Here is a 12,728-nt window from a genome sequence, read left to right on the forward strand (position 1 = left end):
CCCTATTTCTAAATATAGTCACATTCTGAGGTAACTGAGATCTAGGCATCATAGGAATTGGGAGGTGGGACACAAATCAGCCTATTACAAATATCATAACCAAGCTATTGACATTGATACAATCCATGGATGTTATGCAGATTTCACCGGTTTTACTTGTGTACTCGTGTGTGTGTGTGTGTGTGTGTGTGTGTGTGTGTGTGTTAAATTCTACACAGTTTTATCCTGTGTATGTTCATGTATCCAGATACTGAACAATTCTAACTCCACAAGGATCCTCATGTTATTTTATAATCACATTCACCTCCTTCCTGCCCACCTACCTTAGGCTCTAACCCTTGTCCTTTGCTTCTAAAATTGTTTGATTTAAAAATGTTATATAAAAGGAATCATACAGAATGTAACCTTTGGGACTGACTTTTCTCATTTATCATACCCCCTATAGATTCATCCAAGTGGCATGTATCAGTAGCTAGCTTCTTTTCATTGCTGAATAGTATTCCAAGGTATTGATGTTCCACAGTGTGTTTTGGCACTTAAAAAAAAGATAGCTGGGCTGATTTCAGTTGGGGGCAATCGCAAATAAAGTTGCTATGAACATTCCTATTGCAGGTTTTTGTATGCACTTAAGTTTTCATTTATTTCACTGGGATAAATGCCCAAGAGTATAGTTACTGAGCTGCATGGTAGTTACATGTTATATTTTATAAGAAACTGACAAACTGCTATCCAGAATGGCTATAACAGTTCACATTTCCACTAGCAATGTATTCTTTTTTTTTTTTTTTTCAGCAACGTATTCTTGATCCAGTTTCTCCATATCCTTGCCACCATTTAGTGTTGTCACTATTTTATTTTGGCTACTCTGATAGATGTGTACTGAGACAGAAAATCTGGAGAGGCTGAAGCTAGGTATCCCCTTCTCACATTGATTCCATTCTGGTAAAGTAGTTTCGTTTGAGGACAGGAGAACAGAGTGCTGTGCATGTACTTCAAAATGGGCACTGTATTAGTCTGCTCAGGTTGCCATACAAAATACTACAGACTGGGTGGCTTAAACAACAGAGATTTATTGTCTCAGAGTTCTGGAGGCTAGAATTCCAAGGTCAGGGTGCTGGCTGATTTGGTTTCTGGTGAGAATTCCCTCCCTGGTTTGCAGACAGCTGTCGTCTCACTGTGTCCTCACATGGCCTTTCCTTGGTGTGGACACACAGAGGGAGAGAGACTGCTCTTCTTTTTCTTCTTATAAGGTCACAATCCTATCAGATTAGGACCCCACCCTTTGAGCTCATTTAACCTTAATTACCTCCAAATACAATCACATGGGGGTTAGGTCTTCAATGTATGAATTTGGAGGAGGGGGAGGAATGTGGTCCATAGCAGTCACTTTATTGTCTCCTTGTTAGAAGCATGAGGGCATTTTCCTGATGAGGCTCAGGAAAGTTGGGGGCTCCCCGAAGACTGGTGTCCTACGACTTTTTAACTCTCAAACCAGTCCAGTCACAGTCTCCAGCATTCGTCCTTACAGTTCTGGTTTCCTGTTGTGTTTCAGCTGCAGCCATCTGCTGTTGGTAAACTGTGATTCTCTTTGCCTGATTCTTCAGTTTTCAGGGCATTGGTTTTTCCGGTGACCTCAATTCTCTGATGAATCTAAGAAGAATTATTGATTTTCAGTTTAGTTAGCTTTTTTTCTTATTGAGAGAATGGGAATGATGAATTCCAAGCTCTTTACATGCCAGACCAGAAACCAGAAATACTATTATGTTTTTAATTTGGGTTTCCACATGCTCACTGTTAGGACATACAAGTACAGTGGATTTTTGTGTGTTGATCTGCTTCCTGTAACCTTGCTGAGTTTACTTATTAGTTCTAGGCATGCTTTTGTCGCCTTCATCTTCTTAAACCCCTGCTCCATCCCTGAGACAAGTCCCCATAGCTCTTCTCTCCTAGCCTGCCTTTTCCCATGCATGGCTCATGAGAAGTTTCTGTTGTGGAGATGGCCTCAGATCACTCATGGGCAGGTAACTTGTCTTGGCTCCCAGATTTGGGTGTTTCTTTCCATGGTGAGTATGTGGTAGTCTTGCTTGGGGCTTCTCGATCAGGAGGATAATTCATGGATTGATTTAAGACGAAAACTTCAGACTCTGCTTCTGCCTGAGGACCAGCTTGTTCTGTAAATGACCCATCTGGGGATTTCTTGGCCCCAGAGAGCAGCTTGATCCCTTCCCTGTTCCAGCTTATGTCTAAGACATATCTGTAAATGAATCGTAGGTATCCATTTGCTTTATTTCCCTCAGATTCTTATTATGAAAAACTGTAAACACACAGAAAAGTTGAAATGATGTACACTGATCAGCCGTATATCACAACTTAATTCAACAGTTGTTAGCTGTCATATGTGCTTTAGTTGTTTATATCTGTCTTTGTATTTCTGTGCATGTGTTTGTGTTTTCTGAACCATTTGAAAGTAAGTTAGAGATATAATAATACTATTTTAGTGGGTGTCTCCTAAAAATGAGTGTGTCTTCCACCTAACCACAGTACTGCTGTCACACCTAACAAACTTAATCATAGTTACTTAATATTATCTATCCAATATTCAGACCATATCCACATTTCTCCGATTATTCAGAAATGTCTTATATAGTAGATTTTTTGGAACTGGTATCCAGTTAAGGTTGACTTACTACATTGAACTATCAATGCTATTCCAGATTCACTGGCATAAAACAGGTTCTTTACTGTGCTCTCAGAGCCTCTGGGTCAGTGATTCAGACAGGGCACAGAACAGACAGCCCATCACTGCTCCGTGACATCAGAGCCTTGTTTGGGAAGCCTGGATAGCTGGGGTGACCGAGATAGCTGAGGCTGGAATCATTTCTCCATGTGGCTGGGCTACTGAAACGATTTTTGTGAGGTGTTATCAAATAGTGAGTGTTCTAGGGGCACCAGGTGCAAGGTGCAAGGCTTCTGACCCCACCTCCGAAGTCACTTCATATCACTCCCACTAAGACCCCACAGAGCCACAGGGAGGGACACGGGCTCATTTTGGTGGGCGAATATCTAGATCACATTGCAGAGGGGATGTGGGATGGGAGAGGTTGTTGAGGACATCTTTGGAAAATACGGTTGGCTGTGATATGTCTTTATAGTCTTTTTCATCTAGAACACCTGTTTCTCCCCCATAATGCTGACTTTTTAAAGAGACCTGGCAGTTGTCTTGTAGGTCATCTGCCTTGTGGATCTGTCCAGCTGTTTCCTGATAGTGTCATTCAGTCTGGTGCTCTGAGCTTGTTTTTCTTTATAAACTGGAAATTAGGCCTGAAGGCTTGATCACATTCAGAATAAACGTTTAGCACAAATATCCATGTGCTCAGGAGATAGCTGCTGATATCTCATTTTGCCTTCTACAGTAAAATCCAGATTAATGCAAGTTAGAATTAAAGTAGTGACCAACATAAACACACCTCCCAATGTGCCCTGAAGAGGACACAGTGGCACCTGAGCACTGCCTGGGTCTAATCACAGGGAGCATCAGACTGACCTCAAATGAGGAACTGTTAAGGGAGAACGGGAGGGACTGTGTTGGTCAAAAATGTCAGTGTCATACGAGATAAAGGCTGTGGAAACATTCCACATTCAGGGAAGCTAAAATGACCTGACAGATGAAGGCTCTACCTGATCCTGGACCAGTGGCATGGCAGCCATGTTAAGCACACTCCCCTTCATAGGAAATGTACTGTAGGGCTGTGGCTCTGAGAACCACTTTGCATGCGTGTGCGTAGAGAACGCCGACCACAAAACATGAGGACAATGCTGTCAGCCAGTGAGCCTGGGTAAAGGGTACATAGATGTACTCTGTACTAGACTTGCATCTGTTCTGTAAGTTTGAAATTATTTCCAAACAAAGACTTTAAATAATAAAGATGAATAGAAGAAAATCTACTAGTGTGTATAAACCAGGAGTTGAAGAAACATTTTATTTCTGGCTATTTATGTAATCAAGGCTGTCCCAGAGGACAAAGGTGAATGTATTTTGATACTGAAGAACAATTTTAATTTTCACAATAAATGTTATAAACACAATAGAGCTTCATACCAGATGTTAACTGCCATGAACTTATGTTGTGGTGAAAATACCTCTACCCTCAGTTCTGAGGTTCTAAGGAAAGGACAAAATGATCAATTTACAGAGAAAGAAATGAGAAGTCATTGCAAGAAAAATATGTAGGCTCACTGAGCTTGAATAATCTAAGCTGAAACAACTAGGTCCCATTATGTGCTTATCAAACCCTCAAAAACATAGAAGTTGTTATTAGCACAGTCCTGGGGAAAGGGTGTGTTGTGTGCGTTGCCAAGTGTGCTGAAGCTGGCTCAGAGGATGCCACTGAAAACACCTGAGCTGCTCACACCTGGCCTTGAGAACTTACGGGAAAAGCAAATAAGCAAAAATACGGCTTATCTGAAGATATGCGTGACAGATAGTTGAAAATAACTGGAATTTCCATGGTGAAAGACTGTAGGGCTTACTTCCTAGTTGCTGTCTCAACTCACAGTGCATTTGTTTATCCACCCAGGGAGCATTTGTTTAGCATCCACCATCTGCTGGGCAGTAGTTATTGAGAAAAAGCAAAATATGCAATTTAATCAGCACTTACACCCTGCTGAAAGCTACATTTATGTATTTAGTGACAAAGATCAGAGGAGATTTTGAAGAGATTAATTTAGGGTTTATGAATTTTAAGTTTAATTAGGGTTTTTTCCTTCAAATTGCTTAAAATAATGTTAGAAATAACCATGGAAAAAGTGAGAAAAACATGAAAGATCTTCGTAAGTGTGGTTTGGCGGTTCGTGGTATATAACCACCTTCTGGTGGTCCAGATGTGTCTCATTTCTTCTAGGAATAGAACAGGGTTTCACATGCTTGCATTATTGCTATTTATGTTGGATCATTCTCTGCACTGGAGGATGCTGAGCACCTAACCCACTAGCTGCCAGTAGCAGTCCCCTGTCCCAGCTATGGTAACCAAAAATGTCTCAAAACATTGTAAATGTCCCCTAGAGAAAAACGGAAATAATCTCTGTGGTCGAGAACCACTGAAATGATCTGAATTGAGCTGCTGGTTTTAAAAAACAACTTTTCCATCTGTGTTTCAACCCTTTTTGATCTAGAGTCAGAAATGCAAGGATGAATTGACCCAACTTAACCACAGAGTCCTTCAGCTGGAAGAGGAGGTCTCTACCCAGCAGGCCCGAAATGAGAAGAACTGCATCACCATTCAGGTATTAACACAGAGACTGGAAGAGGCTGGATGCCGGGTAGAGCTGCAGGTGAGAGTAGTGGCCTGTGGGTAATGGCGCAGAGAGGAGCGGGCATGTTAGAGTAGCAGCTTAAATCAGAAACAGCCCTAAAGTGCCAAGAGGTGGGCACTGCCCCAGTAAATGAAGGGACAGACTTAACTAACAAGCAAGCCCTGGGAAATATGTGGACTTAAACAGCTTTTGCAAATTCCTAGTATCTAGAAAAAAGTAGCAGAAAGGAATTAAATTCTGATGATAGGAGAGTAAATTGGTACAACCTCTCCAGAGGAGTTTAGCAAAGTATGTATCAGGAGCCTCAAAAATGTCAGTATCCTCTGACTTCATGGATCTATTATGAGAATTTTACCGGAGCATCGTGTAAAGACTTAGCTAGAAATATTTTCATTGCTGTGGTATTTGTAATAGCAAAACAGAATTGGAATCGGCTTGAATCATGTATCAACAATTTACTGAATGAGTCAGTAAATTATGGTATAGCCATTAAAAATAGTGTTTTCAAATATTTAATGTCATGGGGGAAAGATCAAGATGTAATAAGGAGGAAAGCACAGCATACGACACTGTACCAGTCTCATCGGTAGAAATGCTGTGTGTAGGGGAAGGGCTGAAGAATGACAGCACGATGTCAGGTGTGGTCCTTGGGCTGCTGGGATCACGAGTGATTTAAATTTTGTAATTTTTGGTATTCTGTAATTTTCTGAAGTTTCTGCATCAAACATGTATTAGATTGCTGAGATATTTCTTATCCTTGCGAAATTGATTTTTTTAATAACAGGGTGACCAAATCCAAAAACTTGAACACCTGAACAGGAATGTCAGAGCCTAAGACTATCAGAGCCACAGCTGAGAGAGACCTTTGAAGAAAGTCAAGACCCAGTGGGTGTATGTGACGGCCTGAGGTGCTGGGTCCATCCCAGAGACATTTTTGGGCCGGCCTGAAGTCACACAGCTAGTGGGGCACTTACCAGGCCCAGGGCTGAAGTCAGGCCTACTCCAGGGTTGGGTTGACCTTGAGCAGACCATGTGAAGAGCTATCCCTCAGTTTACCTCCAAGAGAAGGCCAGTAAGCATGCCTTTGGGTATGCCCTCTATAGCAGCGGTCCCCAATCTTTTCGGCACCAGGGACCAGGGCTCCTATGAGAATCCGATGCCTGATGATCTGAAGTGGAGCTGAGGTGGTGATGCTAGCTCTGGGGAGCAGCTGCAAATACAGATGAAGCTTGACACTTGTTCACCCGCCACTTACCTCCTGCTATGCAGCCTGGTTCCTAACAGGCCATGGACCAATACTAGTCTGTGGCCCGGGGGTTGGGGACCCCAGCTCTACAGAACTGAGCCAGAGGAAAGTGTTGGGGTGGCCTCTGAGGAAGGGAAATGGTGTCAGATCCAAGGCAGCCAAGAGGCCACACAGCAGAATAGACCCCATAGGTAACAAGCTCTATGCTCCTGTCTCACACATATTTACTTGTACACGGTGAAGCCCTGAAGTTACACTTGCCTGTGGGTGTCACACCGCTGACTCCTCTCTCCTGCTCCAGCATTTAGCTAGCTCTTGCAAGGCCCAGGAGGTACAAAGATGGGGAGGCAGGAAGTTCATTTCTGGGGACAAACAGGAACCTTGGGGTGCTCTGACAGTGTGAGGTACAGGAACTCAGAGTGGGGGTAGCCATTTCTTCCTGGGGGAGCCAGGTATTCCAGCAGGAGGAGAGAATAGCAGGTATGTAATAGTGGGAGGTGTCCTGAGGACCCAGTGCAGACTCAGATGTGGGGTACACTTGGAGGGCCAGGAGGCTGATAGGGAATAAAGAGGTACACTGGGACAGGCCACCCCAAGTACAGTATGGAAGGCGTCTCTAACTCATGTGGCTTCGGTATGGTACCTGAGCACCTCCCTCTGCTGAGCCTCGCTGCAGGTTCCCTCTATGGCTCCTGGCCCCATAGCTGGACTTGTCCATGGTCGCCTGGTGTGAGAGGGCAAGATGCTCAACGCTGTAGAGAGGTCAGCCTTGGTATAGGACCCTCCAGGGCTGTGGGGGGCTCTCAGCTTTCCCACTGTAAGCACGCACTTTCTCAGAGGTGCCTCTGTGTATTTAGGGGTTCCCCTCTCTATTTTTAAGCCTGAAAGGAATCTTGAGAAATTGCCTTGGCTAGTTTGAACCCTTTGAAGCTAAGGAGTCAGCCATTGTTACTGGCACAAGATACTTTAGCAATCTTGTTGTTCTGAGCTGGTTTCCGCTTCTTTGTGATTTAGAGGATGATTCCCCACCCCCACCCAACCCCCCCTGCCAAACCACACTGATCAAAGTCCAGAGAAGGGAAATAAAGGTGTCTACAGAGTAGTTAAGGCACCTCTGGTTATGCCGTGGTAAGGATGAGCATGGAGCCATGTGGCAGGGAGCCAGTGTTGTCACTGGTATACCCATAGGCGGTTCCAGGAGGCACATCTAGGAGGTCACAGAGCTGAGCGAGTGGGACAGGTACTAGCAGGATAGCAGTTCATGTGAAGCTATAGGAGATCGCAGCACTGTTTTAGATTTTCTAAGTCCAGGGCAGGAGGGATGTGGAGATCAGGAGCCAGAGGGCAGGAGGTGCTTTCATGAGGGAAAAAATTAGAGCAAAGCTTGAAAGGTGGGTAAATTTAATGTTTGTAAAGCATAAATTCTGGCGAATAACCTTTCAGCATTATGCAAATGTTAAGCTAGACAAGAGAAACTATTATAGATTGTGACAAAGAAATTTAATCAGAAATCCTTTAGAAATACTTGGTATGTTTGGGGAAACTCACTTTGGAGTCATTATGATTAATTTTTTTAAGACAAAGCAGTCTGCCAATTATCCTTAAACTATAAAGAGAAAACAGTTTGTGGCTAGTGACACAGCATTTTTAACTATTACTCTATACAGATGAAAGGTTATCTATAGTTACTCAGATTTGTACATTTCAGCTAATTTCCATTCTAAAATAAGTAACCCGAAAAGGAACCCTTTTTTAAGTATAAAATATTGGTCTGTAACCTCCTTTTGTGGCAGGAAGAACATAAAAAACAGCTTAAAGACACAGAAGAGCAGATAGAAGAGATGGAAATGATTTTGAAGAACCTGGAAATGCTCCTACAAGAAAAAGTCAGTGAGCTGGGAGAGCAGGTGAGTGAGGGCTTCTGTCAATGCACACGCATATCCTCTTTCAGAACTTTTTTTTTTTCCCTTTTACGGGTATTCAAATAATTGATCCAGAAAGAGACTGTCTTGTCACAGAATGCAAGAGAACCCCATGTTCATTTGGAGCCACTGAATCTGGGGCTCTGTTTAAACTTCATTTTCAGAATCTGTGCAGTTTTTTGTCAGATTAACAAAATCAATAGAAAACTGATTTTACTAAATATGTACCCTACCCTGTTTGCACATTGTGTTTATTTTCTTTTGTGAATTGTTTTAAGACATTTTTTGAGGTATTCACATGACTCAGAAAGGACATTCATTCATTTGTTCATTCAGTCATTCAGCAGATATTTACCATGCACCTGTGTATATCAGGGCATTGTTCTAGGTAAACCCTGATATGAGCCCTCAAGGACCTTATTCTGGAGGCAAAGACAGACAATAAGATAAATAACTTCAGGTTCTGAAAAGTGCTCTGAAGAAAAGAAAATGGTGATGGGTGGGAGCTGGTGGGGATAGTCATGGGACCACTCTGAAGAGATGGTGTGGGAACAGACACCAATGACCCAGCCATGGGATGGTCTAACTCTGTCCGCCAACAAAGAACAGGTTGGTGTTTTGGAAGGGAAAATGTTCATTGGATGGGACTGTCCTGTGCATTGTAGTGCTAAATGCCAGTAGCACTTCCAATCGCGAGGACACCTGTGTGCTGGGGGACATGCTGGAACCCCAAAGAGGAAGTGCATTCCAGGAATAGGGTCAGTGCAGACAAATGTCTTTAGATGTGACCAAGCATGGCACGTTGAAGGCCACTGAGGAGGTTGCTGTGGCTGGTGTGAACTGATGGACAGATATAGATAGGCAGGGCTCCTGCAAGGTCAGTAGTTTAGATTTTAATTTAATTGCAATTAGAAGCCATTGGAAGTAAGCATGATGACCTATGTTTTTAAAGCAATCACTCAGGGAAAAAAAGAAATCAAGGGCTGCTATAGGGAGCAAAGAAGAACGACAAAAAAGGTCATAGCTGCCCTGATCAACACAAAAACTTCGTCTCACTCAGCCAGCAAGTTAAATCAGTAAGGACCGGTGGAGCAGCCAGCACCCCGGGTGCTGAGAGGAGCGGCAAAGCTAGAGGTGAAGGAGAGAGAGAAAAGGCAAACACCAGCCACTCCAGAAGAGTTCTGTTGGCAGTGCAAGAGGAAATTATGCGAAATGTGGTTTTGGGAGGCCAACTGAGAGGCCATGCTATGTAATAAATATTTTACTACATAGTAATCGAGTATGGTTTATCTGAGGAATCCTGAGCAGAGCCCAAATGGGATGAAACATTTGGGCTGCCTCTTGTTCCTGAATCATGGTAGAAAGTTTCCAGGCTGAGTCAGTCACTCTTCTAGGTCTGTTCCCTTCCTTCCCCACCTTCCCTGGATTTGCTTTACCATCCACTGACCATCTGTCTCCCTATGCTCACTTTCTCTTCCAACTGTCACAGTCTCTTCATGACTCCCCCTTACAGTCACTCCCTTGCACACTCAATTTATCTCTTCTCACCTGGTCAAACCTCAGTTCTGATTTAGTCTTCTGGCTGTTGTCCACATACACAGCCTGCAACCTCTGACTTGCTTGCACTCCCCTCTCCCCTCTGACCTCCAGCACCTCTTCCCTGTCCTCTCCCCTGGGATCACAGCTGGTCTCCTTGGAAGACCAGAAGTGCTCAATCCAAAGCAAATGTACACTCTCACCTGGCCTGTGCCATCTCACCTGGACCCTCCCCAAGCCCCACTTCCTCTGGGTCCTACCAGTTCTCTGCTCCTTTTAACAGAAATCCCTTCAAAGAGTGCCCTTGTGGTTCACGCCTGCCACTGACTCATGTCCAAAACTTTGGAGTGTGGTAAGCTCCTCCCCCAACCCACCCCCACTCACACTGTCCCTATCTAGTCTACTAGCCCCACCTTCAGAGTAGAGTCAGAACCCAGCCACTTCTTACCCCACCTCACCTCACCCCACCACTCCCATCTTCATCCTTGGAATCCCTTTTCCTCCTCTGATCTGTTGTCAGCACAGGAGCAGCAGAAGTCCTTTACAAAAGTGTTTGAGGTGCTGGCCCTACTCTGCCTAGAGTCTTCTAGTCTTCCCAGGTCTTTCAGAAAAAAAGGCAGTTTTTATAGTGGTCTCCATGGTTCTGCAAGATCTAGTGCCCTACGTAGCCAGCATGGCCTCTCAGTTGGCCTCCCAAAACCATGCCCTCTAGCCACAGGACTCCTGGCCATTGTCATCCACAGCATGAGGCAGCCTCTAGGTCCTTCCATTTGTTTCTCTCTCTGCCTAGAATGTTCATGTCCTGACAGCTTCATGACTTATTTCAGTACTTTATTCAGACCTCTATTCAAATGTTGTGCAGAGCAGCTCTCATTTACTTCAACCAAAATAGGAACCCCTTCCTCAGCTGTCTGTCCCCAGCTAGGTTTTCTCTTAACACTTCTCACCATCTGACACTGCACAGTTGTTTCTGATCTGTCTCCATTCACTAGAATAAGTGCTCCATGAAAGCAAGGTTGTTGCTAAAGCAGTGCTTGGCACATGATGGGTGCTCAGTAACTACTTAATTGAATCAAATGTTGGCTTAAGAAGCCCAAAGCCAGGACCTCTGTGCCTTTGTATCTTGAATCAGGACTCATGACTAGAGTGGCCTTGTGTCCTCATCACTGAAGCCCCTACGGCTGTTGTGTATGGTGACCACGCTAGTTTGCAAGCGTGAATGCAGTACCTCAGTGTGTCCTGGGTGACGTGATGGGTCTACAGAGCACACTGGGATGAACTAAGCATTTTTGGCACTCTTGACAAATTTCTTGTTTTACATTGTCCTGAATAGTCCTTTTTGAGGCCTATGGATTTTAACTTTTTATGTCTTCATTTCATGGTAAAATCAAAAAGTTGACTTAAATGTTCTCTACCACTGTTCTGAGATTCTCAATTTCCTCCTCTCACACCAGGATAACAAAAATTGTCATGACATTTGATGTTTGTATCAGATCTGTAAAAAACCCCAAATTATGGTTTGAAAAAAGATGAAAGAGTAAAGGGGGACAAGCTAGTAGTGTGTAGCATTTCTGTACTAGATTTACAGTAAAGTATGGCTTTCTCCCCTTAGTTTGAGAAGAACACAAAATCTGATTTGCTGCTCAAGGACCTCTATGTGGAAAATGCTCACCTGATAAAAGCACTTCAGGTCACTGAAGAGAAGCAACGAAGAGCTGAGAAAAAAAACCGGATCTTGGAAGAAAAAGTTAGAGCTCTCAACAAACTAATCAGTAAGATCACTTCAGCCTCCCTCTCTGTGTAAAGACTGCTTGTTTCCCTGGAATTCATTTTGAAAGAGCATCTTTTAAAATTAAGCCACTGTGTTGCCATAATTTTCTATGGCTCATTGTTCATGTACCCCTGGACATATGAGCCAGATGTTGGGGAAATAGACATGTTGGAAAAAGACTACTTTTTAAATTAGTGGTCCTGAGTAATTTCCTGGTAAAATTCCCAATTTCATTCACTGGTGAAATCAGGTTATGGGGCTCTCAGCTACGAATGACTAAAAGAAACTGGTAAAATAAAACAATTTTGATGTTGTGCTTTTGACTTTGGCTTCTGAGATTAAAATGCAAAATTAGGGCTCTGTACAGTTTTGGCATTCCACTGTTACTGCTTTGGATTTAGTCCTCTCAATGGTGGGTCTATAAAAACATTTCAGAAAGGCTTTCACTCACTGTGACTCACCCAGCAGTAAAGGACAAAGGAGGGAAAGCCCTTTCAGTTGTTCGGGAAGTCCTAATATAAGTCTATGGACTCAGGGATGATGGTATTTATTGTGAATGCAATCTTTTCCTCACTGAAATATCATACTGGAAATTCTATTACATGTTTTAAAAAAGCATAGGTTTATATTCAAAATACAAGTAAATTATGGTCATTTGGTTTATCAGAATAAACTACTGTAATATGAAGAGTCACTATTTGCAATAAACTTTTCTATTAAAATTGATTTAACTTCTACGTTTGTTTTTAATTATGATTTCAAACACAGAAAAAGTTTTATAAGAAACACTCCTGTGCCCATCAACTAGATGACTAAAAACATTCTGCTACAGCATTTATTTTTTAAAATTATTTATTATTATTATTTACGCCTACGGCATCTGGTCTTCCTATGTGGTCTCCTATCCAAGTACTAACCAGGCCCGACCTTGCTTAGCTTC

General features: G+C 43.0%; 1 protein-coding gene across 5 annotated transcripts in view; it reads left to right on the plus strand.

Annotated features, from left to right (window-relative positions):
* Positions 1 to 12,514, plus strand: part of NINL (ninein like) — a 142,855-nt gene extending 130,341 nt beyond the window's left edge. For 3 of the 5 annotated variants that reach the window (XM_011377987.2, XM_011377986.2, XM_011377990.2), the window contains 3 exons: positions 5,173 to 5,331; positions 8,353 to 8,466; positions 11,630 to 12,514. In XM_011377987.2, the coding sequence (XP_011376289.1) occupies positions 5,173 to 5,331; positions 8,353 to 8,466; positions 11,630 to 11,821 (465 nt within the window). In that variant the 3' untranslated portion in view covers positions 11,822 to 12,514. Of the gene's footprint in view, positions 1 to 5,172; positions 5,332 to 6,097; positions 6,205 to 8,352; positions 8,467 to 11,629 lie in introns of those variants that run through there. The other 2 variants (XR_002776781.1, XM_011377988.2) reach the window with 2 other exon arrangements.
* Positions 12,515 to 12,728: the final 214 nt, after the last annotated feature.

This window comes from Pteropus vampyrus, unplaced genomic scaffold (assembly GCF_000151845.1).
Source record: "Pteropus vampyrus isolate Shadow unplaced genomic scaffold, Pvam_2.0 Scaffold327, whole genome shotgun sequence".
NCBI classification, from domain to species: domain Eukaryota; kingdom Metazoa; phylum Chordata; class Mammalia; order Chiroptera; family Pteropodidae; genus Pteropus; species Pteropus vampyrus.